Below are 27,070 nucleotides of genomic sequence, written 5' to 3'. Positions count from 1 at the left end.
GTCGCTGCTTCAACTGTACCACTTCATTCATAAAACAAGGAAGTACTCTAGTATCGATGTAGGACCATTTTAGGATGAGGGGAGAGCATTTCTCTTTGTTTGATAAACAAAGTTGTTTTCATTTGTTTTCACTGTTAGCGCTGTTAGCACCATTAGCTGCGAGCTCAGCTGTCGCCATGTTGAGAGCCGTGCGGAGGCAATAGAAATTTAGCATCTTTAAATAAAGAGCAGACTCTTCCAGTAAGCCGGCTAGTGTTGCCAAGTTCTCACCTTTCGTCCTCCCTCCTCCCCAGATGCCCCACGAGTCGACGGTGGAACACGCCCACGTGGACATCGACACGGAGTCGCCGCTGGCCACGCGCAACCGCACCCACTGCAGCGACTGCAAGGACCTGGAGTGCAAACGCAACCAGCTGACCCGCTCCTTCAGCGAGATCAAACCTCCAAACCTGTTCCCCCAGACTCCCCAGGAGATCACTCACTGCCACGATGAGGATGATGATGAGGAGGAGGAGGAAGAGGAAGAGGAAGAGGAGGAGGAGGAATAAGCTTGACATGAAGAAAGCCTCTTTCTTGTTTCTGCCTTCTCATGTTTCCCAGTAGAGTCGGGTAGTTATCTCTCTCGAAGTGAGGCAGCGAGGAAATGTATCTCCAGTGTGTGTGTGTTTAACAATACTGTATGCACACAAACACACACACACACACACACATACTGGAGATTGCTGAGGAAAGTAAAATGGACCAGTAGCGAGACAGATCATATGACTGTCTGAAGACTGTGTGCATGTTCGGTCCTCTAAAACCCCAAACTCTTCCTAGTTTCATTATATATATAAAAAAAAAAAAAAGAAACATTTATAATTTTTAATTAATTTAATTAGATTTGTGTATTATTTTCCCCGTCAGACAGACAGAACATCACACACTTCAATGTGTTTTATAAGCTCATTTAAGACCTGCTGGTGGATTAAATAGATGCAGTCACATTTATACGTAAATCCATCAGATGTGGGTCAGTAAACTGTAGTTTTTGATCGTAACAGACTAACCTTGCTGGCGCAGTATGCACATTATAATCAAACAAAAAGCACTGTTCAGTTAAAAAAAAAAAAAAAAAAATGCACATACTGTATTAAAACATTTTTTATGCAACATGGGAACAACATTCAGTTTTTCATCTGTTTAGTTTAGTCTCTTTTACTTTGTTCTAACGTGTATGTGAGGGTGTGTGTTTCTCTGTGTGTGTGTTTCTCACTCAAGAGTGGCGGTAAGCTAAGAATCCATTGTACTAAACTGAAGCACAGGAGCACTGAAGCACAAGCCGGCGTTAAACGGATGCATCTTTTGTTTTGAAGTTTGGTTGAGAGAACACGTTGTGTTACACAAGTGGCTCTTGAACTGATATTTTGTTACCAAGCAACAATGAGGACGGAGCACTGTAAACGTATTTTATGCCAATATATGACAAACCTGAAGTACAGCAGTGTTTCTGGAAATCAGGTGAAAGGGTTTAACGCCACAAGCAGCTAACATGCAGTATTTTTTCCGCTCGGTTATTTAGGAAGATGAGACTTGAGTATTGCGTTCGAATATTTCGGAGGGTTTTATTTTAGTAGGGAAGATGACCAGTTCATCTGTGGAGTGATCTGTGTTCAGTGTGTAACGGGAGCGTGAAAGTGGCCTCAGTATGCAAGGAAATTTGACTTTTTTTTCGTTTATCTCTTTGGTTTCGGTGTTTTGATGGGTGTTTTTTTGGGGTGTTTTTTAATCTGCTGACTCTGACTTATTATCATCTACTGGGGGAAACGCGTCAACAGAGAGTGTGTACAGTATTCTTCTGTTGGGCCTCTGAACACTGTGAAGTGACCGTTTCATTATAGTGTTGGTTTGAGTTTTGTCACCAGCTGAGAACTGGATGAAGTTTAAGCGTTTGACTTTGCATTTGCATGACTAAATCAGCAACAAGATAGTTTACTAACTTAACTATGAAGAGTTAAACTGTTTTCAATTTGCAAAAACCAAAGTGGAAACGCCAGAAATTTGACAAAATATCCTAAAGTTTTTATGCTTGCATGAGAGGTGGGAAGCACCAGCAAAATGGGACAAAGTGCAATGGAAGCAGACGTTGCCAATTAATCATGACATGTGATAAAAAAGCATGTGACTTGTAGCCACTGAAGAGATTAGAAATTGCGACAGATAAAAAGATCAGATGATGAGGAGGCCTTAACGTTCCTCAAACATATGTGTTTTTTTGTTTTTTTTATGAATGGCGCTCTCTTTATTACATTGTCTGTTGCATGCTCTTCTCCTGCAGTGGTTTAATGGCACTTCACTGGAGAATTGGCGCCACCAGCTGTTCAAACCAATTCCTAGTATTTCCACTGTTGTGGTTGGATGTGTGCATTAATCTACATCTTCATTCGTTTAAAGGGGACCTACTATGCTTTTGTGCTTTTTCTCTTTCCTTTAGTGTGTTATATAGTTTTTTGTGCATGTTAAATATATGCAAAGTTTCAAAGCCCACAGAAACACTGCTTCTGAACTGCCTGAAACACCTTGCTTGAAGTCCCACCTTTTCTTCCGTAACGTGATGATGTCACCAAGTAACACACCTACCTATAGCAGCTAGTTTGGCACGCCTTCAAACAAAGCAAGTTAGAGCGGAGTCCAAAGAGTTTGGTTTGGTTGACCAATCACAACAGAGTGGGCTAGCTGACCAATCAGAGCAGACTGGGCTTTTAGGGGTGGTATGAGAAAAGTAAAGAGTTTTTTCAACATTAAAGCATGTAAACATGTTCTCGTAGAAACCCCAAAATACAAGTATGAACATGAAAATGAGCATAATAGGTCCCCTTTAAAGTATGCACTAAATTTGGATGGAAACTTGATTTGTGACCAAACAGCTGAACTGTCATCAGATTTTGATTTAAGTTGCTAAATCCTGATTGGTAAATAGAAGTATATGACCTCACCTTTTCCAACGAAGCCCTGCCCACTTCAGACCAGTGCAAAGAGCGCAGAGAAAACAGAAACTCTGATATCTCTCATGTGAAATAACAGATACTGTTCCAACTTTGACAGAAAACAGTGTGTTCATGTACGACCCCATCGCCCGTAGCGAGGAGCTGATGGAGAAAATAGGTTTTCAGGGCCTTTAACCCAGGTAACACTGGCATGTCAAATTTGTTTTTTCTTTCCTTTTTTAACCAGTGTATCCTGAATGTTAACTTTCCTCACCTTTTTATATTCAGTCTTGACATTGACATGCTGTATCAGTCCTGTAAGTGTTGGATCGGCCTGTTGATTTGGGCCACAAATGGGAAGAAACATGCCGTCTACGTTTTGGTTTGGCTTGATGTGGTGTGGAGAGAAAAGGTGAATGGAACTCTATGTGGTGATTCGTTGGATAAAAGCTTGTAGGACATTAAGAAACATATTACCGCTGTTTGTTCTCTTTTATTATTTTCTTTTTTTCTATTTCTTTTTACAAATGTAATATTTGTATTTTGGTTTTGTTTCTTGGAACGTGGAGTGACTGGATATGCTACATGAGGCAGCTGCATTCTAATAGGAAATAGTCGACTGTCTTTTCTTTGCATATTTTTTTTATGCATGTGAAAAATGAAGCATATCCGTTCTGCTAAGGTGGTTATGGAAACAATGGTTTTACTTTTATGTTGACTGCATCATTTTAGGAAAAGCTATTTTTGACATTTGTTAATGTAGTTTACACAGGGACAAAAAAAAACTGCAAACCTGTAGTAAAAAAAAAGAAAGAAAAACCAACAATGAGGGGAAATGTGAATAGCATGTGAAGTACCGTAACAGATATGTTACTTGTAATCAATACCACGGGGGTTATTTTTATTTTTCTATGCTAGTGTTTTTAAATGGTCTTGGTTTACAGAACTGTAAATAAACATTTCCATTTTCTTATCATTTTTTTCCAAATAGAGTCTGTGGTTCAGACTAGCTAAAGCCTGGCGAGCAGGTTTCAGTGCTTTAGAGGGTTTTTATCCTTCGTTGTGATGCCCTGAATGCATCCACATTTACAACAAGGTGCCAAAACAGTCACCTTTCCATTTTCTAAACTATGGTAATCTTCTGTTTTTATGCATATCGACTCATGTTCTCCCGGACAGTGTTTTGTTTGTTTGTTTCCAGAAATTATCCTACAGACTGTACATTGAGGTAAATTACATAAAAATGTAGAATAAAGATAGTTTTTAATAATTTTCTTGTTGTTGTGTTGTTTATATCTTACAGGCTGGATGTACTATTTAAACCAGTGGTAAGAACGTTTACTCAAGTACTGTACTGAAGTAGAATTTTGAGGTACTTGTACTTTAAATGAGTATTTCTGTTTAATGCTACTTGGTACGTCTACTTCTTTACATTTTGGAAGCATATATTGTACTTTTTACTCCATTACATTTATCTGATGTTAGTCACTATTACTTTGCAGATTAAAATTATTAATACAAAATTTAAATCAACTAATAAATTCAGTTTTTTTTATTGATTTAGATACCTGACTGACTATTAAAGTAGTCCACCTTTACCAGCTGTTTCAATATTTATAATCCAGTGATATCATTTCTATTACACAAGTGGTGGAAGAAGTACTCAGTTCCTTTACTTAAGTAAAAGTACAAACAAAAAGCACAATACAAAGTGTGCATATATTATCCAGAAGAAAGTCATATTTAGCAACTGGCTTTTTTGTTTTATTGCTAAAGCACACCAAGAAATAAACACTTAGAAGCAGCAGCAGCAGCGCTGTAGACGGAGTACATGGAGCCACCAACTGTCTTGTCTGTTAATCATTCACTTTTTTATTAAACCACCAGCTGCAGGAGGCAATGGGAATGTTGTCGTCAGGTAGAAGAAGCATTATGGACAGCACATGGGTACAATAGCAGCATTGGGATGGACAGAAGACCGGTTAAACACAGGCCTGCAAAGCATTCACATAGTGGAAGGATGATACTCTCTTGTGTTCAGCAGAAGGATGGGAGTGTGTGAGAGAAGAAGAAGATAATAACAGAATATTGAAATAACCCAGTCACAGCTGATGTCCCCCCCCCCTCCCTCCCCAGTTGTGCGTTTGGACTTTTGAATTGTCATCATGCTTCTTGTTCTCCTGTCAGGCACTGAGTATGAATGAATGTCCCAAACACAGTCTCACAATCTGATCATCATTCATCGCTGTATCTCTGGAGTGATTGTCCCTGCAGAGCAGGAGCTGGGCCTGCTGCATAGGAGCACTTTCAAGTAAACAATAAACAACAGCGAACAACAGCTGCAAACAACGCAGACGTATACTCTTATTGTGTGGTTATACGACCGAGACGCCCCCTCACGGCTGAGCAGAATGGAGGGGCCGTTTGTCCACACGTCGGATTACATGTGGAAACAGCGACCGCCAGTGGTTACAGACTGCAACTGAATATTAATCTTTAGGACACTTGTCGTTTCCTGTAAGGTGGCAAGAAAAACTGCCAGCGTACAGTACACATAATGTTAATGAACAGGCCTGGAAGTGGAATCAAAGTAGTTAAAGAGTTAAAAATCTAAACCTCTACAGATATGAAGTAAACAGAATTATTCTACAATAAGACTTATGTAGCTTTAAGGAAAAATGTCAAGCACACATACAGTAACTTAAAACTCATTCCTGTCTTTATGAGGTAAAACAATAAGGGCAAGAAGGTACTAAAGCAAAAAAATACTAATAAAATAAAAATAAAAAAAGACTTCGAGGAATAGTCCCACATTTGCTTTTCTTGCCGAGAGCCAGACGAGAAGATCGATCTTCTCGTCTTAACGTCTTAACGCTCCGCAAGAACGCAAATTAGTCCCAAATTGTGAAAGAAATAAACATATATGGGTACAGTGTTTCTAAGATAAAATGAATATAAATATCTCTCTTTAATAGCAGCCAGCATTTGTGAAGAAGAATATTTTTTTGATCTGAATTAACTCGAAAGTTATTAAACATGGATTATAATCTACATTGTGTAGTGTGGGGGAGCCAAAACAAGTAAAGTCTCTTTCACATTCACTGCTGAACCGCCGGGGTGTGTTTTTTGTACACACACACGCATGCAAAATGAAAATAAAAATAATTAAAAAAAACATTCACACATAAACAGTGGAATAGCTGTGTATCATTCATGGACACGTTTAATGTCGAGGTTACTTTTTGTGACGTTGATGATGCTCAACATGTTAGATGAGGTCATTAATACTGTGCAATTATCAAGTTTGATTATGCGTAAAAATTGGCAAAAAAAAAAAGACGACACACAACCTCCACATGCATAGGGTTAGGGTTATGACACGTTCACACACCCTCCGCTACACTGTGGTGAATAGTCTAGGCATCATTACTCCCATATGAATGTATAATAGACATCGTGTTTTGAGGTCAAAAACATGAAAGAGACAAAGAGAAAGAGAGACTGACTTAAGGACAATTTAGCTTGTGGATGGCTGCAGTTTAGCAAAAAAAAAAAAATACAAATATACATATACATACAGTACATACATACAAATATATCTGTCAATTTATAATACAGCGATTTTATCCATAATCATCTCTTAAATAAATTGCTGTTCATTGCACTTTGTTAAAATAATTAATTATATGATTTTCTCTTAAAGGCAATAGTGTGATTTTTTTTTTTTAAAAGGTGAAAAAGATCAAATTTAGGATAATAGTAAAAATAACAAGATCTGTAATATACATACTGTATCTGTAAAAGACCCTCACCTCCTCATATACACGAATGGATGTTCGTCTCCATATATGTCGCATGTCCTTTCACGATATGACACGTGTGCCCCCCGCGCACACACCTTTTTGTGGACATGCTCGTGCATGCTGGTATGCCAGTTTCATGTCATATCGTGTCTCCACGCATACATATATACATACAATATTATAAAATAAATAAATACAGGAAAACATTCTTGGTTCGTGGTTTAAACGGTTTCTTTCAAAAGCGGTTTTTGGTGCAGTCTTTGACCGACCGTTCTCTTCTGCTTGTTTGGGTTTGAGTCCTCGTTGATGGGATCAACAGTCGACTGAGCCTCCCTGAAAGATGCACGGGTTGGGGAGGGGGGTTGCATGTGTGTGTGTGTGTGTGTGTGTGTGTGTGAGAATGTGGTTGTGTTTGAATACGTGTGTGTATGTGAGCAAAAACAGTCTGTGTCCAGTGTAAGAAGGGGGGGACCAATGTCTTTGGCCTGAGGAGAAAATACAGCGAGTGTTGTATTATGTTTGTGTGTGTGTGTGTGTGTGTGTGTGTGTGTGTGTAGGGGAACGGGACAGGGGCTGCATGCACTCTGTCGTCCTCTAGTCCAAGTCACCGCTATGAAATTGTCAGATTGTCCCAAAATAGAAGCTCAGTCACAGGTACTGTCCGAGTGGTGCACCCTCTGTAAGAGGATGTAGTACAGCGGGGATTCTGACAGCGTTCATGTGGGGGGGGGCGTTCAGGGTGACGCAGCACCCGTCTTCCCCCCCCACTGCCCCTCCGTGAAAGGGTCTCACTGACTGACTGACTGGGGGGCTACTGGTTGGAGCAGAACCCTCACTCCACCTGCCTCCGCTTCCCCACTTTCCCTCATCTCCATCTTACGCCACCGCTCCTCCGCGTGTGTCCACGAGACAGGGTGGAGGGTCTGGGTCTCCACCGGGCTCAGGCGGGGGCTAGATGGGTCCCTCGTTGTGGGCGCTGTGGTTGCTCCTGCTGAGGCCCACACAGTTCTGCTGCTGGTTGAGCAGGTGGGACGTCTCGTTGGCCGCGGATACGGACACGGCGGGGGTGGTGCTGGTGGTGGTGGTGCTGGCCATGGTGGTGGTGACGACGACGGCGGGCGTCTCCACTCCGTCGTGGAGCTCCGTCAGCGTGAGCTCGATCTTAGTGAACTCACTGTCCGTCGATTGGGGCGTCTTGTCCATCCGTGACGCCATCACGGCGTTCTGGTACTGTTGGCGTGTTACCTAGGAAACAGAGAGGATGGAGGCGTGATGAGGTCAAATGTCACAGCAGAGGGTTGTGATTGATTGGTAGGTACCTGCATTCCAAAGCGACCTGTCCGATGATCTCACACGTACAAAATCAGTATCCGATTTTTTATCGTAAAGTTTTTTTTCATTATTATAATTATAATTATTACAACATACAGTTTACTGTATATTATCACTTAGGCAGTCATCTAATAGAGATTTTAAGAGTATCCATACCACTAAATGAGGACTAAATGGATTTCAGTAAAGAGTTTTAGTGTCCATTAAGAGCTTTTGTAGGACTTTTCGACCTTGACAAGAATAAATATTTACTTTTACTAATAAAGTAAATACACAAATAAAATTAAATCAGCAATTAATTGGACAGTAAAAAGAAGGATAGACTGATTCTCACATGATTAATTTTGCCTTCTTGAAAGTTTCAGAGGTGCACTCGTTGGCTCATAGACAACCATGTCTGGTTATATCCAATAAGAGCTCTTGTTTTGCCAAAACAAGGCCCTAGAGCAGGGGTCTCAAACTCGCGGCCCGCGGGCCAATTGCGGCCCGCAAGACGATATTTTGTGGCCCCCACCTTGATATGAAAGTTTAATGTTAGTGCGGCCCGCAAATTTTTTTTTTTTTTTATAAAGTTTTTTATAAAGTTTTTTTTGGGGGCATTTTTTCATTTTTATTGACAGGACAGTGGATAGAGTCTTGGAAAGGGGGGAGAGAGAGAGTGGATGCGGAAAGGGCCACAGGCCGGATTCGAACCCGGGCCGCCGCGGTCAGGACCAAGTCTTGTTACATGGGCGCCCGCTCTACCAACTGAGCTAACCAGGCGCCCTCGGCCCGCGAGTTTTATGTGAATGGCAGTTTGCCGTTGAAGGTCCCTTTGTTGCGCGAGCCCGAGCTGAACGAACCTACCAATCACAGCGGGGTATATGGCTCCCGGGGGCGGGCAATCGGCCGGGCTTGATGCAAGCAGAGAAACATTTCACAACAACTATGGCAGCGCCCGTGTAACATCGCATAAGCTTGATTAAAACTTGATTTATACTTCTGCGTTGAATCGACGCCGTAGCCTGACGTGCACCTCTCCAGAAATGTAACTACACGTCGCGGCGACGCAGACCGCAACAGCTGTGATTGGTCCAGTCTCTCAGCGATGCTGAGCGGCCAGGACCAAGTTCTACTTCTCTCTGCCTCCATCTTTTCAATGTTTGTTCACACAAATCCACTCAGATATATTTTCTCTTTTCGGCGTTGCAGTAATGTCAGTAAAAGTTCTGTGGTTCAACAGTTATTAGCTCCAACTCCCTCAGTTTCTGTTTGTAGTACAAGAAGAAGAAGGAAACTCATAGAGACGCCGCCGCCAACTAGCGGTTTGGTGGTGTAATTGCAGAGCAACACAAACACAGCAGGCACAACTTTATTGCGGAGTGACACCAAGTGGAATGAATATATATCTTGTCACACAGCCCCAATCATGTCTTTTTCAAAGCCTGCAGTGAAGAGAAAGGTTGGTGACGAGCACAGACAATTTCAGGAAAAGTGGGAGACGCAATAGAGGCCATGTTCAGAAGAACCGTTCATGTTCTTCAATGTTCCATTAATGTTCAGGACAGTTCATGTTCAGAAGAACCCATTCAAGTTAAAGAACTGTTAATAATGACGTTTGAGAAGATTGTTTTTTTTTTTAACAAAGCTTTTTTTGTGGAATACCTGATGCGGCCCAGCCTCACCCAGACTCTGCCTCCAGCGGCCCCCAGGTAAATTGAGTTTGAGACCACTGCCCTAGAGTGTCACATAAATATGTTAGTTTGTGGATATCTACATGAGGATGTCACAGTAACAGGGGGTGGGACGCAATTGTAGACCAAGGGAATATTAAAGTTTGCCCCAGAAGGGTAACCACAAAAAATCGTAAGCAAAAGAAAGGCTCTCTACCCTCACTAAGATATTTAGATTAGTGGACTCAGGATGGTAAATTAAAACACTACTGCTGAGCAGCTGACACTCTCTGGGAAACCAAGTGAAGTCAACTAAAGAAAAAGACACTGCCAGGTCAAAACTGAGCAGCCAGGCCACAAAGACCATCCCCACTCTAACAGAAAATGGTGAGCAAATCATGCAGATAGGTTTACGTGGTAACTTCTGCCGATTCACACACCTCTCTACACAGCTAGAACAAGCGACATAATGAAGCTCTCACTACCTCTCACAATGAGAGTGGACGACTAGTAAGACGTTTCGCGTGACCCCAAAATGAAGATATTGCAGTTGTACTCGTAATCGTACAAACTGAGTGCCTTGATCCTCCAGGTGATCAAGACCCCAACTTAACAGCGCCCCTGACCCCCAGTTGATATGAGGATTGTGTTTCTTAAGCCACAGGTGTCCCAAAAAAGAGTGGTACATTAGGTGCATCAATAAGGAAAAACTGCATATTTTCCACGTGTCTGTCAATGCCAGTTTTAAGGTGGCCAGTAATCTTTTCAACCCACCTTATACCCAAAGGTCACCCATGGGCAGCATGATGTACAATTTAAGATTTCGGGCCAGGGTCGAGTCAATAAAACTACCCGCCGCACCTGAATCCACAAACACTGGGAGGTTGTATTTGTTAATATGATAACACAACTGACAGAAAGGTGCAGTTATTGATTATTTAGACCTCCCCATGTCCTGACGACCCTTCTAGTTTCCCTGCCCTTCTCTTTTCTGAATTACTGGGAACGTACGAATGAAGTTGCCCTCCTTCCCACAGTACAGACAGGACCCACTGATCATATGTGTCTCCCTCTCTACCCGAGATAACCACATGCGCCCTATTTGCATGGGTACATCACTGTTCAGAGGTCCGCAGAGCGGTTCGGGCGTTTCCTGAGAAATGCTAAACTCCATCCCCCCATCCCCCCTCGACATGGGGCGGGCTGAACATGCTTTCTCTGACTGCTGCGTTTCCGGATTCGATTATCAAACCGAATTACCAAGGAAATCAATTCCTCGAGGGAGTGGGAATGTGGGCTATCTCGTCTTTAACCTTCTCTGATGGGGCATGGATAACGGATGACGTACGCCAATAAGACGTTTAGCCACTTTCTGGCCGCTTATGTCGTGGCCAAAAATTCTCCTCATTCCGGCCACGGAGAGAGCGACATCAGAACAGACAGGAGTCTGCTTCTCCCACAAGAGCCTTATCTAAGAGAAGAGATATAAAGGGCCTTTCTCAAAACGCCCCCTACACCCTCGGAAGTGGGTTATACTGTGTAACCCTCCAGCATCGATGCCGACTCGCTGGCCACGTGCAACAGCATTTTAGGTTTGCCAAGGAACATTACCAAACAAACTGCAAATGTAAGTTCCGTGCAACTACCTGTACAAACGTAAACTGCTCAAATTAAGATAGACATTTAATATTGTCGTGTTACATTGGAACAAATGTCAAGTCTAGGAAATGGTAGACGTGTTCATTTGATTGTAAAGTGTTGTATATTTACAGGGACTGTTGCAAAAACTAAGCAGCTCAGTTAGTTGTGTGTTTATTTGTGTTTTAGAACGTAACCTCCACGAAACAATCAGAAAATAACGTTTTATTTCTCAGATTCGCTGCTTTGTTCTCACTAACGCCGCTCTCTCTCTTCAGTCACTCTATAGCTCGCTCCACCATCGCTGCTCTCTCTCTCTCGGCTCGTTGAGCTGTGGAGGAGTGGCCAACTTTGAATGCTGTGTGTTCACAGACAGCAACCGACAACGGTTACACACCCTGGACAGGTCGCCAGAATGTCACAGGGCTGACACATAGAGACAGACAAACATTCACAATCACATTAACACCTACGGGAAATTTAGAGACAACAACCTGCATGTCTTTGGACTGTGGGAAGAAACCGGAGATCCCGGAGAAAAACCCATGCTAACACGGGCAGAACATGCCACGGGGGTCCCAAGCCGGATTCGAACCTGTTGTGAGGCAGCAGTGCTAACCACTGCATCACCGTGCCGCCCCACGGTTATATATTATACCTTTAAATATATAGAAGGGTGCTTCATTGAGCTGTGAGTATGACTATAAACAAAGTTCAGGGAGTTGGGAGGGTCCAGTTTGAGAAAAGCCCTATGTATGCTACCCAAGCCCCCAGGAAGAGCGCCGGGCATTGATGCAAATCTTCGTAGTGGCCAAACGGCGGTACTATAAATTCCGTGTCCGTCATGTGATGCCATTGGGCCGAAAAAAACAACTTTTTCCCATAGACTTACATTGGGAAAGAGACGTCTGTCAGCAGATAATTTTAGGTAAATCAACTTCCCAGAACGAACACTCTAATAGCCCTTATTTAAATCATTCCTATCCTAAAAGTTGTAAAATGCACTAATAGCTGAATCCAGAGTTATTTCCCTCCCTCCGTTCATGTGAATGAGACCCAGACCGAGACTGGTGCGAGGGCTGGGAGGCGGAGTTAAAGGAAACACTAGTGCGCCTGCCTTATGGGCCCAATGGATGCAGAGGATCGCCGGATGATCCGGGTACTTTATCACTCGGCAGTTGAGCCTGATCCTCATCAGGATCAATCAGGCTCCACAGCTGCTCCTCCTCACAGATCATTAACCCAACCAGCAACCTGGTGAGTGGCAAGAGCCCCTCACAGAGGAAACATCGGATTAAAACAAGAGACAAACTGATAAAACTACGAGGGGTAGAAGTAACAAAAATTACTTGATAAAAATGGAGCTGATGAAAATGTTTGTGAATTGTAAAATTAAGCCTTAAAAATGGATGTGAAATGAAAAATGGCACGATAAATTATCAAGTGATTTGATTAATTTAAAGCAGTTTTGACTAAAACAGTTGTGATATGATGAAAACAGAGCCATGTTTCATCATTTTCCTCATCTTACATTCATCATTCATCATTTACGACACAAAAATATTCAAAACACCCAACTGACATTTATCGTTTGCAGCCATGGATGTATTTAGAGAACTGGATACAGCGTTGGAGGCGGGGCCCCGTTCAGTCCTATGAAAGTTGCTCAGTGGAAAGTTGCTTAATGAAGACAAAGAGGCTTGACTTCCGAGTGGTAAAGTACCCGGATCTTCCGGCGATCTTCCGCATCCATTGGGCCCGCGGAGCAGGTGCAGTAGCGTCCACTTGGTCACATGGCTCGGTCACGGGGGTCACAATGTCACGCTGTCGTCACGGCTTGCTAACTCTGCCTCCCAGCCCTCGCTCGAGCCTCGGTCTGGGTCTAATTCACATGATTCAGCTATTCACCTCAAAAAAAATATCTGCTGAGTTACAGACGTCTCTTTCCCGATGTAGGTCTATGGGAAAAAGTATTTTTGGGCCCAATGGCATCACGTGATGGACACGGAAGTTGCAGTACCGCCGTTTGGCCACTACGGAAATTGGGATCGACAACCGCTGCTCTTCTTGGGGGCTTGATTTTGGCTTCATGCGCCACTGAGCAACTTTCATAGGAATGAACGGGGCCCCGCCTCCAACGCTGTATCCAGTTCTCTTAATACATCCAAGATTACGCCCTGAGTGAAGTGATTCATGACAGATTGACGTGATGCTTCGCAACACGTTGTTTTACGTCCACCCTTGAGGCCACTTTCCCTAAATTATAAATGACAATTTAATGTTGTGAATGATGAATAATGTATGTAAGATGGAGAAAATGATGAAACATGGCTCTGTTTTCATCATGTCACAAATATTTTAGTCAAATCGGCCATAAATGAATCAAATCACTTGATAATTTATCACTCCATTTTTCATTTCACCTCCATTTTTATCAATTAATTTTTGTTGCTTTCACCCCTCATATAAAACTATTGTAGATATTATACTATTTACATTTCTCTTTAACTTTAAAAGGCATTAATTGAGTATTTTGACCATTTGGGGGCAGCAGAACAAAAACACAATATTGACATGTTATCACATATTTATAAATCCAGCAGAAATGGACCAACATTATCACTCATTTGGAGTCATATTTCTGGCCACCTGATGAATACACGTCTAAATTCACTCATGTTTGGTCTCCTTTACATAACAGCATCTGTTATGTATACACACATGAGCCTCAGTGTGCCTTTCTCACCTTTATAAACTGCAGGTCTGCGCGCGCTCTGACTGAGTAGTCGGGTACGTAGATCTGCAGGAAGGAGTTGAGCTGGTTGTTGCTGCTGCCCAGAGTCGGGGTGATGGCGTCTATACGATCGCTCCTGTTCAGGGAGTCTGAGTGGTTGAGTCCAAATGGCCGTGGAGGAGATTTATTTTCTGCAAAGAGGTGATGGGAGAGGAGAATACATTTAAACCACTGGTAATGCAAGGAAATGCATCTCAGAAAAATATTCCAACCTTGGTTTATTAGGGATTGTTTTGTTATTGTATCTTTCTTTCACAACCGAGATTTCTTATAGGCAAAATTTAAGAACAATTTACAAGCTCTCAATTTACAACATTTTTTAGCCACGCTAGCAGCATGGCTCTGGATGGCAATGTCGGTCTGTTGGTCAGCTGGTACATCACTTTGGTCCAGACACATACAGCATACAGTATATATCATCTCACTATTGAATGGATTGCCATGAAACTCGGTACAGATATCTGTGGAGCCCAGACGAGATGAGTCGGTTCGAAATAGTGGTTTTGTAATTAATGCCTTCACAACTATTAGATGGATTGCCATGAAATTTGTCAGACATTCATGTTCCCCACAGGGTGAATTTGAATAACTTTGGTGATCCTCTGACTTTTCTTCTGGAACCATCATCAGGCCAAAAAAATGTATTTGTCATATGCTTTGGTTTATGACCAAATACCTGAACACTGCGTGAAGGAGCCTTGTGACCGAGCGGACACTACCGCGCCTGCTCCATGGGCCCAATGGATGTGGAAGATCGCCGGAAGATCCGGGTACCTTTCCAGGCGGAAGTCGAGCCATTTAGGCCATAAATGTATTTAGAGAACTGGATACAGCATTGGAGGCGGGGCCTCTTTCATTCCCATGAAAGTTGCTCAGTGGCGCATGAAGCCTAAATGGCTCGACTTCCGTCTGGAAAAGTACCCGGATCTTGGGCACATGGAACATGTGCAGTAGCGTCCGCTCTGTCACATGACTCACGGTCACAACGTCCCAACGTCAAGCCGTCGTCACGGCTTGCGCTCCAGCCTCAGTCTGGGTCTCATTCACATGAACGGAGGAAGGGAAATAACTCTGGATTCGGCTATTAGTGCAGTTTACAACTTTTAGGATAAGAATGATTTAAATTAGGGCTATTAGAGTGTTCGTTCTGGGAAGTTGATTTACCAAAAATTATCCGCTGAGTTACAGACGTCTCTTTCCCAATGTAAGTCTATGGGAAAAAGTCTTTTGGGGCCCAATGCCTCATGTGATTGACACGGAGGTTGTAGTACCGCCGTTTGGCCACTACGAAAGTTGGTATCAACGACCGGCGCACTTCCATGGGGCTTGATTTTGGCTTCTTGCGCTACTGAGCAGCTTTTATAGGAATGAACGGGGCCCCGCCTCCAACGCTGTATCCAGTTCTCTTAATACATCCAGGATTACGCCCTGAGTGAAGTGATACATGACAGATTGATGTGATGTGTCACAATCATATCAGAGTTGTTATCGTTCTTGGGGACTTTAACAAGGGGAACTTATCACAGGAGCTCCCAAAATATAAACAGTTTGTTAAATGTCCGACCAGAGAGGAGAACACGCTGGACAAGTGCTACTGTAACATCAGTAAGGCATATCACGCCGTTCCCCGCGCTGCGCTGGGAAACTCCGACCACGTCTTGGTCCATCTCATCCCCTCTTACAGGCAGAGGGTCAAACTGGCTAGACCGGTTGTGAGGACGACCAAGAAGTGGAGCAGCGAGGCGGTGGAGGATCTGCGTGAGTGCCTGGACTGCACGGACTGGGAGATGTTTAGGACCGCCACTGACAGTCTGGACGAGTATGCAGAGGCTGTGACGTCGTATATCAGCTTCTGTGAGGACAGCTGTATACCGACGCGCACCAGGGTTCACTATAACAACGAGAAGCCCTGGTTCACAGCCAAACTCAAACAGCTTCGTTTGGTTAAGGAAGAGGCATTTAGGAGTGGTGACAGGGAGGGCTTTAAAGAGGCTAAATACGCGTTTGGCAAGGCGGTGAGGGAGGCCAAACGGCAGTATTCAGAGAAACTACAAGAACAGTTCTCAGCCAGTGATTCTGCCTCAGTCTGGAAAGGGCTGAGACAGATCACAAACTATAAGCCCAAACCGTCCCACTCCACGAATGACCTCCGACTGGCAAATGAGCTGAATGAGTTTTACTGCAGATTTGACAGACGTAGTGACGGTCCTGGCTGCATCTCCTCTCCCCCCCGCCATCAGCCATCAGCAGTTAACACAAGCACCCCCCAGCTTTCTCCACAAGCACCCAGCCTGTGCACACCCCTCCCCCCCTTCACACCTCTGTCCATCCAAGAGGAGGAAGTCAACAGGCTCTTCAAAGGACAAAACCCCCGCAAAGCAGCCGGCCCAGACTCTGTCTCACCTGCAACCCTGAAACACTGTGCAGACCAGTTGTCTCCAGTGTTTACAGGGATTTTCAACACCTCCCTGGAAAACTGCAGGGTGCCGTCCTGCTTCAAAGCCTCCACCATCATCCCGGTCCCCAAGAAGCCAAGGATCACAGGTCTTCAGGACTACAGACCCGTCGCTCTGACCTCTGTGATAATGAAGACCTTTGAACGACTTGTGCTCCAACACCTAAAGACAATAACCAACCCCCTGCTGGACCCACTGCAGTTCGCCTACAGACCTAACAGATCTGTAGACGACGCAGTAAATTTAGCCCTTCATTACATTCTCCAGCACCTGGACTCCCCTGGCTCCTATGCCAGGATCCTGTTTGTGGACTTCAGTTCCGCATTCAACACCATCAGCCCAGCTCTGCTACAGGACAAGCTTTCCCTGCTGAGCGTGCCTGACTCCACCTGCAGGTGGATCACTGACTTTCTAACTGACAGGAGTCAGCACGTAAGGCTGGGGAAGCAAGTCTCCGACACCCAGACCATCAGCACCGGTGCCCCCCAAGGCTGCGTTCTCTCCCCACTGCTCTTCTCCCTGTACACCAACGGCTGCACCTCCAGACACCAATCTGTCAAGCTCCTTAAGTTTGCGGACGACACCACCCTCATCGGCCTCATCTCCGAGGGTGACGAGTCTGCCTACAGATGGGAGGTTGACCATCTGGCATCCTGGTGCAGCCAGAACCACATGGAGCTGAACGCCCTGAAGACAGTGGAGATGGCAGTGGACTTCAGGAGGAACTCAGCCCCGCTCCCCCCTCTCATCCTGCGTGGCTCCCCAGTCAACACGGCGGAGTCGTTCCGTTTCCTGGGCACGACCATCGCCCAGGACCTCAAGTGGGAGCTAAACATCAGCTCCCTCACTAGTAAGGCCCAGCAGAGGATGTACTTCCTGAGGCAGTTGAAGAAATTCAACCTGCCACAGACCATGATGGTGCACTTTTACTCGGCCATCATCGAGTCCATCCTCACCTCCTCCATCACCGTCTGGTTCGCCGCTGCCACCGCCAGGGACAAGGCCAGGCTGCAGCGGGTCATCCGTGCTGCAGAGAAGGCGATCGGCTGCAACCTTCCCTCCCTCCAGGAGCTGTACACCTCCAGGACCTTAAGGAGGGTAGGGAAGATTGTGGCCGACCCCTCCCATCCTGGACACCATCTTTTTCAGACTCTGCCATCTGGCAGGAGGTTAAGGTCCATCAGGACCAAAACCTCACGCCATAAAAACAGTTTCTTCCCCATGGCAGTGGGGCTCTCCAACAGCCCATCCGCCCCCCTGTGACTGTCTCTCCCTCACACACACACTACTGCCCCCCCTGCCGACACTGACTCTCCCCCCTCTCTCAATATTTGCACTATCTTTATATCATGTTTATAGCTTATTTGTAATTTGTAAATTGTACATTTTTATTATTTTATTCTAACGTTTTTATCTATTCTTTTATCTATTCTTTTGTTTTTATCCATTCTTTTGTTATTATATTATACTGTTTGTCTCGCACCAAAAATGCCAAAGAAAATTCCTAGTGTATACCTCTTACACCTGGCAATAAACACCATTCTGATTCTGATTCTGAGTTTCTATTGGCCCAAAGCTAACGTGGGTGGGAGTAATGGGTGCTTTATTGGCGCAAATGGTCCCCATCTGTAGATATGCTCTATGGATTTCATGGACCCCCTGACAGAGTGCCATACCCCACTTTGAGAATCACGGTGCTAGCATGGTTGTAGACTTGGTCTTGTTAATAAACAGAAGTGCCAGTCATCAATCACTTGATAGTCTTTCACATCCCTACTGCTCTAATCTGATATACTTCCAAGTTTATATGACACTTGTTATTGATCCATATTGTTGTTTTGTCTGGTCAGGTGCTCTCTATAGCCTGAACCTGTTAATCATCACAGTAGTAAGTAAAGTACATCATCTATTTGGAGGTATTTAGCAGATTTTGATAGCTACAGACGCAAAAACTCTTGTGATGTATCTGCTTTAACTCACAATTTTCTCTGAAACTACTTGAGCTGCTCAACAGCATCAGCAGCACTTTATTGGTGACATTTTTCCAGGTCAAGTGTTAGACATTAGCACAGATGCTTGCTGTGATGTATGGAAATCTAATTTCAACGCAAGTCTTTAGGTTAGGAGAGTTTCACACAGCATCAGGTATTGAGTCGGTGGTCTCCAGTGATGCTGCTCCCTTCTATGTGCTACCACATGGAAGACTTGTTCTGTTTTTTTGTGTATTTTTTAATTAAAGCCAGATTATGTTTTCCACTTCTTAAAGAAGCCTAGTGAAAATCACACACAACAAAGTGGAAACGGCTTGGCCAACGCTAATGCTACTACGCCGACTGGAATGTATGTAATCCCATGTTGGAATACGTGTGTGAGTGTGTGTGCGGACCGAGCGCAGTGGGCCAAAGACCTGGCATGTGAACTCTTGCGGATTAGTACTCCACTTTCTAGGGGCCGCAGGGGCCAGGTCAATACAGAAAAAAAAAGGCGGTGTGTGTCAAGGATACACACATTTACGTACATGCAGACACACTCTAACGTGTGCGCAGCGGGGCGCCAAACTGGGTAAAAAAGCACGTTTTAGAGGTGCACTGTAGGTCACAGCTAAAGACAGGAAGAGTGTATTTGTTCAACTGCATTTCCGATACATGTGGGTGTGTTTGTGTTCGTGGCAGCATGTCCGTAGTTGTGTGTGGAGCGTGTGCGTACATGTGAACATATGTGTGCGTGCGCGTCTTTGTATGTGCGCTCGGTGGTGTCCGGCAGGGGGCTGTAGCTGTAGGTCTTGTTTATGTAGTGGGAGGGTTAAAGGTTAGGGGCGAGCGGGGCGGAGCCTGGGTCCGCTCTGGGGCCTCCAGTCTCCAACACCATTCAGCCACTTGACTAATGGCTCAGGCGATGAGGGTGTTAAGTCTCCATCTGAATCTGTTTTCCCCTCTCCCTCTCCCTCTTTCTCTTTCTCTTTCACGCACATGAATATACAGTACATGTTGCATTCAGGTACAATCAGACGTTCAGCAATGCACCCATCGACACTGTTTTTTTGGTCACGCGAAACAAAAAGAAACACGTAGACGATGAGGATCAAAACGACCAAACACTTGTGTAAATTTACACAAAGCATGCGGGGTTTGAAGACACAATTTCAGCAAAAACATTCTTATTGTTTATATGCTTATTGTGAGGACGGGTGTTATGTAGAGGCAGAAAAGGCCACTGTACCTGGAGATCCTGCTAATGATTCAGCCCTACTGACCACAAATGTACGAGACAGGGACAGAGGCACTGGAAGGAGATAGAAAAGAAGAAGAAAAGAAAGAGGAGAGTCTGTCAAAGTTGAGACATAATAAGTGCATAAAAACACATGGTAAACTGGGATTAAATACTGAAATACTGAGCAGCTAAAGATGAAGTCAAAGAAAATGCACCTCATCATCATCATGTATTATCATAAAGTATTTGATTTCTACCTGCACACAGGACAGGAAGGTTACTCTACTCTTTCACCAGTAGGTGTCTCTCAGGTCTCACCACCCAGTGAATCAGAATAGTTGAGACAAGGCTGAGAATAGTACTGTAGTTTATGAATGAACTGAAAGGACTCACTAGGTGACGCTTTCTCATGATGTCACTGCAGGACAGCGTTATCAGTCTTACAATCGTTGTTCATAAACATTCATCAAAGGGAAAGGCCCTGAACTGATCTTCACTTTGCCGGCTTTGTGACACAAAGGACAACGTGATGGCAGGTGGTGGACTAGGCACATTTGACGTATATTGCTGCTAAAAGGCTTTTTAGCATCTTCACATCAAGCAGTGCGTACTGATCTTGAAGTTAGAGCAAAGAAATATGTCAGAGTTATACTGTACTCTAAGAACAATGAGAGTGTTTCGATACTAGTGTTGATAAAGTACCTGAGTTCCTAATACCAAGCACTATTTCTTTTGATATTATACTTTATTATGTGTGTCAGTCGATTCAAATATTTATTCGCGATTAATTGCGTGATTGTTCATAGTTAATTGAAAATTTGTATCTGTTCTAAATGTACCTTAAAGCTGCAGTAGGCAGACAGTTTTTGGCATCATTGGGCATTAATTCCATAATAACCTTTCAGCATATTGTAATTCAAGTGTTCGGAGAGAAAACTAGACTTCTGCACCTCCTCATGGCTCTGTTTTCAGGCTTTAGAAAATCTAGCCCGTGACAGAAGACTTTGACCAATCACAGGTCATTTCATTGAGAGAGCGTTCCTATTGGCTGTGCTCCAGTCATTTGACCAGAACTTGGCGTTCCTTCAACAGATTTTACAATGGCGGCAGAGTCCTAAACGTTCTCATTTTACAGCTAAACAGTACACTACAAGATGATTCTGAAAACATTTGAGGAGAGAAATAGGCGTTACAGTGACAGAATATTGATTCATATTTGATCAGCGCGGCCTAGTTTGACCGTTTGGTCGGAGTTTGTGAGTGATTGACAGCCGGCTCTCATAGACGGCAGATAGACAATCTATCAATAGGGAACTAAATCTAACACTCACAGGAACTGGATTTTACTTTGGACAAGGCGCAGGTGTGTAGGTCTGAGATCTTACCTGGCGAGGCTGTCAGCGCCATCATCCCATAGAAGGAGAACGGTCCCGCTTCAAACTTCATCCCCTCTTTTCCTGCCTCCACCTCCACTTTCCCCTGTGAAAGATCCAAAGACGACAAAGAACAAAGAGTTAAAGAAACTATGTTCTGTACATTTGCTATTGCACACTTACTTTATGTCTAATTTACTCTCAATTGCGCATTTCCAGTTTGGAGCATTAGTGCTAGGTTGTGTTGATTACCCTTTCAAGCTAGGATTTCCGCTACAGCTTTGCAGTTCCTGCTCAGATATATTTATTCCTCCTTCCCTCCCTCTTTCCTTTCCTTTTTACTACTTGTAGAAAATCCGTACTCGGTTTAATAGCTCCCAATCTGCTCCAAAACCCCGGTCTCAAGGGCAGTGACCCACACTTGTCCAACGAGCCTCATTTGATCCAGGGCGATTACACACATTGACTTAGTGGACTGAGGAATATACACATTATGTGCATGTCAGTAATATATTTGTTTTTATTAGGGCTGACAGTCAATTAAAATATTTAATTGTGATTAATCGCATGATTGTCTATAGTTAATGACCATTAATTTGCAAATTAATCTCACATTTTTTATCTGTTCAAAATGTACCTTAAAGTGAGATTTGTCAAGTATTTAATACTCTTATCAACATGGGTGTGGACAAATATGCTGCTTTATGCAAATGTATGTATATATTTATTATTGGAAATCAATTAACAACACAAAACAATGACAAATATTGTCCAGAAACCCTCACAGGTACTGCATTTAGCATAAAAAATATGCTCAAATTATAACATTGCAAACTGCAGCCCAACAGGCAACAACAGCTGTCAGTGGGTCAGTGTGCTGACTTAACTATGACTTGTCCTAAACTGCATGTGATTATCATAAAGTGGGCATGTCTGTAAAGGGGAGACTCGTGGGAAAATGACTTTCAACTCCACTTTAGCCCCAGTGATTTGGGACTGATTTGCATAAATAATTGTAACTCTATAGCATGATTTCTTTTAGGTGTCTACAAAGAGAGAGTGGCAGGGTGAAAAAAGAGGGATGGGTATACTGTACCACTACTGATGCTCTACTGTCTTAACATTTTTGAAGTACAGTAGAGTAGCATTGAATTTGGTTAATTTATAACATGAAACATGGAAATACATATATTTCACTTTCTATCTGTGGTTTTTTCTAATTAGAATTGACACTACTGTCCTTAATTTATACAGTACATCATTTTATTCACACTAACCACATCTTTTAGTTTATTCTGAAGAGTTACAGCGCGCGTCATATCTTAGGTCAGACATTTGTATTACTAATGAGCTGTTTATCTATGGTATTGTTGCTTGCCCTGCAGTGCAATCATACCATGCATACCTTTTTAGGATGCTTGGCCCCTGTGGGAACAAACCTGCAGTACAGCTCTGTTAGATGGATGGCTATATTGTAAGAAACTGTGGGGACGAGGAAAACAATAGCTTGTACTAACAGCAGCATGTCCCTGTCTTAAATGTGTTTAGTGCAACGAATAGGGTACAAATACTGTTATTACTCTCTTAATGAATGAAATATTGTTCTCTAGTAAGTGACATGAATTAATTTTGTGCTGTAAAATGGCTTTAAAGGCAGGAGTCCAGCTGCGGGGCCGATGTTGCAATATGTCCTTCACTTTGTACCTCGTTGCATTCACGCACCTGCAGTATGAGGATGAAATAATCCACAGGCTTGTTCCTGTGGAATAGGTAGTGCTCTACCGCCCGCTTGTTCTTCTCATCGTATTTCAGCTCCTGGATGACGTTGGGGTGCTTCAGCAAGCGCAGCAGAATCTTTTCTGACATTTGCACCGGTGCGAACGGCTCGACCTCTGAAGAACCAGAGAGACAGAGAGGGAGACTGTGAGGAATCAGAAACATATATTATAGCTCAACACGCACACATGGGGCCGATACCAATATCGACATTTGAGAGCTTAAAGAGGACCTATTATGCTGTGGCAGCTGCCAATTCTCTGGTGTTTGCTGTTGTTTCCCTTTTCCCTGGTGTTTTTTTGGTTGAGTTGCTGAGTGATTAGAGGGTTATTCAGTTCACCTGTTGCGCAGGGTGTGGGGACTGGCTCTTAAATGATAGTTGAGAGCAGCTTGGTGCATTCCCCTCTTGGCCAATCAGACGCCCTTTCTGTAGGGCTTAAAAGAGGAGGGAAACTGCACACCCAGTGTCATTCTGATCTCTCCTTCACTCAATGCAACATGTGTTATCAGCTTTACCAGAAACTCTGGTCTGTTTTGGGCCCTTTTGGGATTCTGTGATCTTTGTGTTTCGTTTGTTGAGAGTGTTGACTCTCCTAGTTGGGGAAACAAGTTAAGTGCCAACCAATTGGGTTACCTGCACTGGGACGTTTAGGTACTATTTGTGCAACGATCTGGCTTGCCTTACAATAGCCTAACGCCTGCAGGCTGTATTTTTGTATTCTATTCATTTGTTGATTTTCAATGAAACCCTTTATACCCATTTCTTTTAGTGTATTTTATTTGGGAAAACTTTAAAGGAGGGTAAAAGGAAAAGCAAAACCAATATTTCAGTTTCCTTAATTGTTTGTTATTATAGAGGCATTTGTTCATTATTGAAGAGGCATTTGATCATTATTACTATTAAGAAGGCATTTTATTTTATATTATTATGTGGATGGGAACTGTTTTTCAGTCTTCTGACTGAACAACTAAAGTCTGGGGAACTCAGTACCGCCACATAATTGGCAACCACGAAGGGACACGTAACACAAAGCATAATCTTTCAATAAAGAGATTTAGTTTTGTGTCCCATCTTCTGATATCTATTTAGCAAGTGTATTTGAGTGTATATTTCTGAAATGTGTATTTGGAGTGTAGCTTGACTATTAGTCCAAATAATTACTAGTGACTATCCATCATGTCTTGGGAAGATCCAGACATTACAATGACCGCATTGGAACCGTCGCTTGTGGAATTGGAATCCGAGCTTTCTTTAAATGTTAGCTTGGATATGCCTGTAGTTGGGCAGGAGGTGCACTTACGGGATGATGATGATGAAGAGGGATGGGTAGATGCTCCAGTAGAACCACAATTGTCTGTGGACACTCATCCTCTTTTGGCTTTAGAGGGCTTATTACTTCCGCCTTCATCCCCAGTTCCTGTAGCTCCTCCCACCCAGGAACACTCAGATTCGGATTTAGTTATTTTTGCTAATGCTGTAGAGTCGATGAAACTTGTGTTTAAAAATACAGTGGATTGGCAGCGTGAGTGGCTGTCAAACATTTCAAAGGGCATACCCATCGATAAAGCTCTAAAAATGTGTACTACTCTCATAACAAATGTGGTGGAGAAAGCAAGTAACCATTTGCTCGCAGAAGTAAGGGATTTTGGTTCAAAGTGCATAAATGCCATTCAGTGGAATGCACAACAAACACAGTCTGAGTTCCAAGAGTCCCTGATTACTGACCGTCAAAACTTGATGACCTCCATTACATCCGCGGTCACTGAAAACAAGGATGTACAACTTCTGGTGACCGAGGTGCATACATTGCAACAGCAGATGGGTTCCGTGCAGGCTACCCTTGAGTCTCTTGTGCGTCAACAGTGTGCACTCAATTCTCAGGTCAATTCAATACATAAGCGAGAGGAATTGGTCCTTAAAGAAGCAGTCACACCTGTTGCAGTTTCGTCTCAAGCACACACATATCCTGTTTCTCCAGTTATTAAAAATGTGGTTTTGTTGCCTACCTCCGCTCCTGTGGGAGTTCCTTCAGATTGCTCAGGAGCTGCTGCTCCAAAGGGTGACATTTTCCAGGATGATGGTTGTAGAGTGACTGATGGCAAACTTCCAATTAAGATGTTTTTCCCTTGCTATGGCGGGCCTCAGGATGAGAAAGATCCTTTGGTGTATTTGCAAAGATGCAGTGACTTCCTGTCTCTGAAACCACTTACCCATGGTGAGATCCTAGCGACCATGAGAAGTGTATTGCATGGTTCTGCACGTGATTGGTGGGAGACTGTTAGGGAGAAAATCCATTCATGGGAGGAATTTCAGAGAGCTTTCCTATCATCTTTTCTTCCCGAGGACTATGTTGATGTTCTGGAAGAACAGATTCGAACCAGGGTGCAAGGAAGAAATGAGTCACTACGAGACTTTGTTTTCTCCTTTCAAGCACTTATCAAACGTTGGCACTCTTCGGCCACAGATGATGAGATTTTAAAAAGAATATTGAAGGCTGTGAATCCCTTTCTGGCATGTCAGCTCCGTGGTCGGGTTACCTCCATAGATGAGATGATCCGCATTGAGAGTCAAATAGAAGTAGATTATGAAAACCAGGAAAGGTACAGGAGAACTCTGAACGAATCTCACAAAGCTAATGGTACAACTGAAAAGAAGGTTATAAAGAGACCTGGAATGGTTTTGTGTTGGTGTTGCCATGGTGAGCATGCACCAGGGTTCTGCCCTCAGTTTCATGTCTTCCCGGGTAGCTTAAAATACAGTGGACAGCAAAAGTCAGTCAAAACAGACTTCAGAGTCCAGTAAAAAAGGTTCCATGGCTACTGTTGCTAGTCAGCCTGCAGCCAAGAACCGCCAGAAGCAAAAGTCTACTAGTGTGGTGGGATCTCCATCTCACCCGCCCACTAGTCTAAAACAGTTGGTTGTGCCCATCACGGTACGTTGGCGTCATGGGAAAGCGCTTGTGGACACAGGTGCTACTTACACTTTATTGCATGTGAGTCTGTGGAATAAGATCAAAGGCCCCAATGAGTCCCTTGTATCATGGCAGGGTGGACCAATGTATCTTGCAAATCCTATTGGATGTAAAGTGCTGGAGTTCAGCATGCATGGTAACAGTTGGTTCGTACCTACCGCAGTACTGGATGCAGATGTGTTGGTGTATCCATTAGTTCTTGGTTTAGATTTTATGAGCATGAGTGGGCTCCAGGTCAACGTCCGGGACAAGGTGTACTCTTTTGCTGGTGATGACACCACCAGGGTTTTCCCTTTCCAGCCTGCCCTGTGCCCTAGCGATGGTTGGGGTGTTCTGAGTGTGAGCAGTGTTGCTTTGTATACTACCTTACCACCTACATTACCGCTCTTGCCTGCTGTTAGTGATGACTGGTGTAACCTAGCTTGTATTCCTAAAGGTGATGACTTACTCAGTCTGCTCCATACTGCTGTTGCAGACAGTGGTTTAACAGGGAGGGAGGCTGAGAAATTGTACCAACTCTTGCTAAACAACCCGCGGGTCTGCACCACCACTTTAGGCCGTACCTCTGTGCTGAAACATAAAATCAAATTAAACAGTGATGTTGTGGTTACCCAGCGCCCCTATCGATTACCCCTACAAAAGCGGAAGATGGTTAAGGAGCAGATCGAAGAGATGCTTCAACAGGGTATCATTGTACCTTCCCATTCACCCTGGGCATCCCCGATTGTAGTGGTGCCTAGAAAAGATGGTGGAACACCCCGATTTTGTGTTGATCTCCGCCGTGTTAATAAACGTAGCGAGGGAGATGCCTATCCTCTACCAACGATTTCTGAGATACTTGAATCTCTGGCAAGTTCAGCTGTGTTCACCACCTTAGATCTCAACAGTGGTTATTGGCAGGTAGAAATGGACCCGGAAAGCCAGCACCTCACGGCATTCGTCACATGTTTTGGATTATTCCATTTTCGGGTTATGCCTTTCGGCTTGAAGGGAGCTCCAGCTACCTTCCAAAGGCTAATGACTCAAGTGCTGAGGAGCTGCCTAGGAGAGTGCTGTATGGTGTACTTGGATGACATCATAATCTATTCCAAAGACGTC

At 43.7% G+C, this 27,070-nt stretch overlaps 2 protein-coding genes across 5 annotated transcripts in view; one reads left to right on the top strand and one right to left on the bottom strand.

Moving 5' to 3' along the window:
* nt5c2b (5'-nucleotidase, cytosolic IIb) overlaps nucleotides 1–4,236 on the top strand; it is a 32,562-nt gene extending 28,326 nt beyond the window's left edge. For all 3 annotated transcript variants that reach the window (XM_074629076.1, XM_074629078.1, XM_074629079.1), the window contains one exon: nucleotides 294–4,236. In XM_074629076.1, the coding sequence (XP_074485177.1) occupies nucleotides 294–548 (255 nt within the window). In that variant the 3' untranslated portion in view covers nucleotides 549–4,236. The remainder of the gene's footprint in view (nucleotides 1–293) is intronic.
* A 1,665-nt stretch (nucleotides 4,237–5,901) lies between these two features.
* The window catches only part of cnnm2b (cyclin and CBS domain divalent metal cation transport mediator 2b), a 69,367-nt gene continuing 48,198 nt past the window's right edge, over nucleotides 5,902–27,070 (bottom strand). The window contains exons 4-8 of one of the 2 annotated variants that reach the window (XM_074629065.1): nucleotides 22,947–23,116; nucleotides 21,237–21,330; nucleotides 19,861–19,923; nucleotides 14,138–14,316; nucleotides 5,902–8,014 (exon numbers count right to left, since the gene is read on the bottom strand). In XM_074629065.1, coding sequence (XP_074485166.1) covers nucleotides 7,721–8,014; nucleotides 14,138–14,316; nucleotides 19,861–19,923; nucleotides 21,237–21,330; nucleotides 22,947–23,116 — 800 coding nt within the window. In that variant the 3' untranslated portion in view covers nucleotides 5,902–7,720. Of the gene's footprint in view, nucleotides 8,015–9,913; nucleotides 11,723–14,137; nucleotides 14,317–19,860; nucleotides 19,924–21,236; nucleotides 21,331–22,946; nucleotides 23,117–27,070 lie in introns of those variants that run through there. The other variant, XM_074629066.1, reaches the window with a different exon arrangement.

The sequence above is a fragment of the Sebastes fasciatus genome, chromosome 3 (assembly GCF_043250625.1).
Source record: "Sebastes fasciatus isolate fSebFas1 chromosome 3, fSebFas1.pri, whole genome shotgun sequence".
Lineage (NCBI taxonomy): Eukaryota > Metazoa > Chordata > Actinopteri > Perciformes > Sebastidae > Sebastes > Sebastes fasciatus.
The sequence above is the reverse complement of the archived record's forward strand: the minus strand, read 5'-3'. Positions and strand labels throughout refer to the sequence as shown.